The following is a 5,363-nucleotide window of genomic DNA, read 5'->3' on the forward strand; positions in this document are numbered from 1 at the left end:
CAAAATTTCCCAGCCTTAGCCAATTAGAAAATTGGATTGTGTCTCTTCCCTGTAAATCAAATTTTGACTGCACCAACGGATAGGGGGCAATAGGGGGACACAAGAGCACAAGCTGGCACACATTTTTCTGACTTTACTCTCTGTATGTGGACATCTTCTGAAACTTGGGCCCGCCCATTTAGGACCTCCACCTAAGCGCGGTCGCAGCAGCTCTGCCCTGGTCGCTCTTCTGTGCGCCTCTTGGTACCCAACTCTCCCATGTCCGCCGGGGGCGAGAGGGGGATTCAATGTCTCCTCCCCAGCTCTGACCCCACACGGGCTTAGCCAGACAGAGTGTCCGAGGGTTGTGTCATTGGCCTTTCCCTCCTTGTCTTCGAACCGTGGCCTCCCACTCGAAACCATGTGGCAATTCTTAGCAGTGTATCACTCGGCTTGTGCATCGGTGAAGAACGCAGCTAGCTGCCAGAACTAATGTGAATTGCAGGACACGTTGTTCATCAACACTTCGAACGCACCTTGTGGCCCTGGCTATGCCTGTCTGAGGGTCACTTTGCCATCAATCGGGGGAAAAGACGCCCCATATGTCCTCCCGCGGCTGGGGCAGTCGCAGGCACTCGATGCCTTCGTCCCCCCAAGCACAGACTCTGGGAATGCCTGTCACAGTGCGTGTAATGCTTGCATGTCCCTGGGCCCACCCTCCTCCACACTTTTTGGCCCCCGGCCAAGGTCGGGGAGCACCCCACCGGGCGCGGCTGGTTGTGGACACCTCGTGTCCTTGCTGACCACGTTATGTGTGCGATGAGCCTGGGCGGGTGCATAAGTGACAGGTTTTTGGGCGGACCGCCTCAGGGTTACAGACTGGGCCTCCGGGCTTGCCCTCGCATGCCCCCCGCCGCCACCAACCGGGATGCCCCAGGCATCACGCGGAGACTGAGCGCTGCCCCCCCATCCCAGGGGGGTGAGCCACGCCCTCGTAAATCTACAACCTCAGATAAGAGGAGACAACCCGCTGAATTTAAGCATATTACTAAGCGAAGGAAAAGAAACTAACCAGGATTCCCTCAGTAGCGGCAAGCGAAGAGGGAAGAGCCCAGCGCCAAATCCCCAGTGGTTCTGCCCAGTGCTCTGAATGTCAAAGTGAAGAAATTCAACAAAGCGCGGGTAAACGGTGGGAGTAACTATGACTCTCTTAAGGGAGAGATTGTGGTCCGTCAATGGTGGGCGGTTGGGCAACGGCCACCAAGGCCACAATAAAATCATGGTTAGCCTCCACCTCCTAGTGGTTCCTGCCGGTAACGGGGCCGTGAGGGCCCCGCGGAGAGGAGAGGGGCAGCCCATGGACCAGGCTGGTGACCTGGTTCATTAGCCACACCACAAACGTAGCATGATTAGTCGGAATATGTATCTTGACCAGGACCAGCCTTCTGGTTTATCAAAACGGCTGACACCCGGGCTAGGGGTTGGACCCGAGGTTGTATGGCGAAGCAATCCCACCCATCGGCTTGAGGTTGGGCAGGTGGTGTCATGGCGAATCAACCTTCCCAGCGGGAGATGGGACCGGCCCGCAGGGGGAAAGAAGGTCCGGGTGCGATCGATTGGAACCACAACCGACAATAAGGGGGTTATGCCTCCGTCGGGAGTCGGGAGACTTAAGACTGTCTCATCAATGACACAGACTTCAATCCAAGATTGGTGGGCCATACTACAGGGGGAGCCCACCAGGAGATTGAATCCTCATGTGGTGGTTGAATCAATGACCTTTACTAGCTCGACAAGCAGGGCAGAGTTGGAAAGGGTTGTGTATACCACACAGCCTGCTACAGCTGAAAGGGGGGCAAGTGGAACGATCACTGACACTGCTGGGGATATTGAAGGCGGAGTAGTGCCAGTAACCGACTCCATAGAAGGTACCCAGGGCGATATGGAGCGGGAAGAGATGGTCAGTTCCGGCAGCCCCCCAGCTATCAGGCCCCAGGAGGAGTCCGGCTCCATGGACGAAGCCCAGGGCCCCAACCAGACGGTGGAGATCTGGCTGCCCGGTCCGGGTCCGGGGTGTCCGTTGTGTGGTGTGCCAATAGGTACAATGGGGGCGATGGGGAAGCATTTTGCCATCAAACATGCCTCGGTGCCGGCCGTGTACAAGTGCCGAAAGTGCGGTAGGACCAACACTAACAGTCACTCAATCTCTTGCCACGTGCCCAAGTGCCAGGGGCGTGGAGAGAGGGGGACGACTGAGGGAGAGTTTGTCTGTGGACTCTGCCAAGTGGGATTCAAGACCCAGGTTGGTTGTACGCAGCACCGGAGGCGTGCCCATGCAGCGGAACACAACAGGGAGAAGATCGAAAAAGCCAGTGAACCGAGGGGAAGGGTCAGGGGGACTAAGCTATGGAGGCCGGACGAGATGAGGGTGCTGATACAATTGGCCCGGACGTACAAAGATGATCCGGGCAGGTACAAGCGTATAGCAGAGGCGCTTGATACCGGGAAGACAGCTGAGCAGGTGAGGAGTAAATGTAGATTGCTGCAAGATGAGATAGCACGCCATGACCTAGATGAGGAAGGGAGCCTGAGAAGGGGAGATTTGGAGGCTCTAAAGGAACCGTTCATCCCACAGCCTCCCCCTACCTTGGCTGTTTTTAAGCTAACGGAAGCGCTCGAAGAAGGGGGGGGATCAGAAGGTGGGAATGAGGTCAGGGTCATGGCGGAGCTGGCAAGAGATGTAGATCAGGATCCTGGCCTGATTGAATCTACAGCATCAGAAATCATTGGGCGGCTGGGAAAAGAGGGTGGAAGGTCAGTAGACATGAATCAGAGGAGCGAACACCGAGCAAGGAGAGGATGGGAGAGGCGGCTCTCATGTAAGAGGAAAGACTATCGGGTCCACCAGCAGCTACTGGCCAGAGATCCCTCCAGGCTGGCGGCCATGGTGCTCGATGGTGAGGAAAGTGTGGAATGTGACCTCCCAGTCGGAATCGTGTATGAAGGGCTGAGGGAGAGATGGGAGGCGGAACGGACATTTCAAGGGCTCGGTGGATTCAGGTCGAGGGGTGAGACTGACAAGTCGTACTTCCATGCTCCGATCCTGGCCGCCGAAGTGAAAGAAAATCTTGCCGGTTTAAAGAATGGTTCAGCCCCGGGCCCAGACAGGATCAGCAAGCAGGCTCTGCTGGACTGGGATCCGGAGGGAGAACAACTCGGACGGCTGTTCACCATGTGGATGATCCACGGGGTCATACCCAGGGCTTTGAAAGAGTGCAGAACCAAACTGCTACCAAAGTCAAGGGATGCCGAGGAGCTGAAGGACGTCAGCGGGTGGCGTCCTGTGACTATCGGGTCCCTGATTTTGCGTGTTTTCTAGGATTCTAACGAGGAGGCTAGCTAGAGCCTGTCCCCTGAATCCTAGGCAGAGGGGTTTTCTGTTATCCTCGGGAGGTTGCTCTGACAATCTGATGATCCTACAGGGGATCATGGGGTATGCGAGGAGAAGCGGAGCCCCACTAGCGGTGGTGTTTGTTGACTTTGCCAAGGCCTTTGACTCCATCTCCCATGAGCATATCCTGTGTGCTCTGGAACAGAGACGTGTGGACAACCTCATGATTGAGTTGATACGAAACTCATATGTGGACTGCGTCACGAGCGTGGACTGCGTCACAAGGGTCGGTACAAGCGGATCCACTACCCCGCCTATTGACATGAAGGTTGGAGTGAAGCAGGGTGACCCGATGTCCCCATTGCTATTCAACCTGGCTATGGACCCCCTGATCCAGGCCTTGGAAGAGTGCGGAACTGGCTTCGGTTGGGATGGCCATACCATCGTCACACTGGCGTTCGCAGATGATTTGGTGCTGTTGAGCGACTCGGTAAGGGGGATGGGGAGGAATCTGAAGGTCCTGGAACTGTTTTGCCAGCTAACTGGACTGAGCATTCAGCCCAGGAAGTGTCACGGGTTTTTCATCAACAAGGGCGTGGTTAACGACTGCGAACCATGGAAACTGGGTGGTCATCAACAACCAACGGGCTTCTCTACTCACGTAACCGAGACGGGGGGCTGGGCATAGTGAGATTGGAGAGGCTTGTCCCGTCGATACAAGGGAGGCAAATCTATCAATTGTCCAGGTCTACGGACCAATGGACTAGACTGGTAACAGCTAGGACAATCTCCCTGACTGAATGGCAAAAGAGGTGGGCAATGGCTGGCGGGGATCCCGAGGAAGCTCCCAGTTTGGAAGCAGAGAATGATCTCGACGCCCGCAGGAGTCCTCCAGGATTGGGTGACTGGAGGGGAGATGAAGTCATGGTTTGGGCGGCACTGCCAGTCCAGGGTGTGGGCGTGGATCAGTTCCAAGGCGACAAGCTGAGCAATTCGTGGTTGAAGGACCCCACGCAGGTGGGGTTCAGGGAACGGCACTATATTGCGGGTCTGGCGCTGAGGGCGGGTACATACCCCACCAGGGAGTTCCTTTCGAGGGGGCGGACCAAGGAAGGAGGATGGAGTCTTGTTTGCATTGGGACAGTGCCCGGGGGTGCAGGGTAGCAGGATTCGGCGGCATAACAAGATGTGCGACCTCCTGGCCATCGAGGCAGAGCGCGCCGGATGGAGTGTGAGCCGGGAATTCCGCTTGAATATACCTGAGGGCGACCTCAGGATTCCGGACCTGGTTTGCACGAAAGAAGGTAGAGCTCTAGTGCTCGATGTGACCGTGAGATATGAGTATGCACCAGACACACTGCAGGCGGCTGCAGCGGAGAAAATTGCCTACTATAAGCCTTTCACGTCTCAGGTGGGGAGACTGGTTGGAGCAAGCCGAGTGAAGGTCATGGGTTTCCCGGTAGGGGCGAGGGGAAAGTGGCCTTCTTGCAATAACCAGGTCCTGGCTGAACTGGGAGTGGCAGTAGGCCGGAGGGCGCAGTTTGCTAGGCTGGTGAGCCGGAGAGCTCTCTTGTACTCCTTGGATGTACTAAGGGACTTTCTGAGTGAGTCAGTCTAGGGGTTCTCTCACCCACCAGCAAGCGGTTCGTTGGAAATAGAGGGGGCAGTGAGTCATCCATAATGAATAATCTGCTCAAGCTAGTAAGGGCTTGGGCAGCGATCACTGGATGACACCTGATGGGCAGGATAACCCGGAACGCCTTATAGGCCAAAAGTAGCAAAATACCTCATCATCTAATTAGTGATGCACATGAATGGATGAAACCCGGAACGCCTTATAGGCCAAAAGTAGCAAAATGCCTCATCATCTAATTAGTGATGCACATGAATGGATGAATGAGATTCCCACTGTCCCTAGCTGCCCCCTAGCAAAAGGCACTGTTGAGGCTCTGCCGGGCGTGACCCGCTCCGGAGACAGTGGCAGGTGGGGAGT

At 55.9% G+C, this 5,363-nt stretch overlaps 1 protein-coding gene across 1 annotated transcript; it reads left to right on the top strand.

Moving 5' to 3' along the window:
- Positions 1-1,399: 1,399 nt before the first annotated feature.
- On the top strand, positions 1,400-4,988 carry LOC109953021 (uncharacterized). Its single transcript, XM_020588366.1, is given in 4 exon segments — positions 1,400-3,348; positions 3,350-3,968; positions 4,010-4,503; positions 4,505-4,988. Coding segments are annotated over 4 exon segments (3,546 nt in total).
- The last annotated feature ends 375 nt before the right edge of the window (positions 4,989-5,363 follow it).

Source organism: Monopterus albus, unplaced genomic scaffold, assembly GCF_001952655.1.
Source record: "Monopterus albus unplaced genomic scaffold, M_albus_1.0 scaffold533.1, whole genome shotgun sequence".
NCBI classification, from domain to species: domain Eukaryota; kingdom Metazoa; phylum Chordata; class Actinopteri; order Synbranchiformes; family Synbranchidae; genus Monopterus; species Monopterus albus.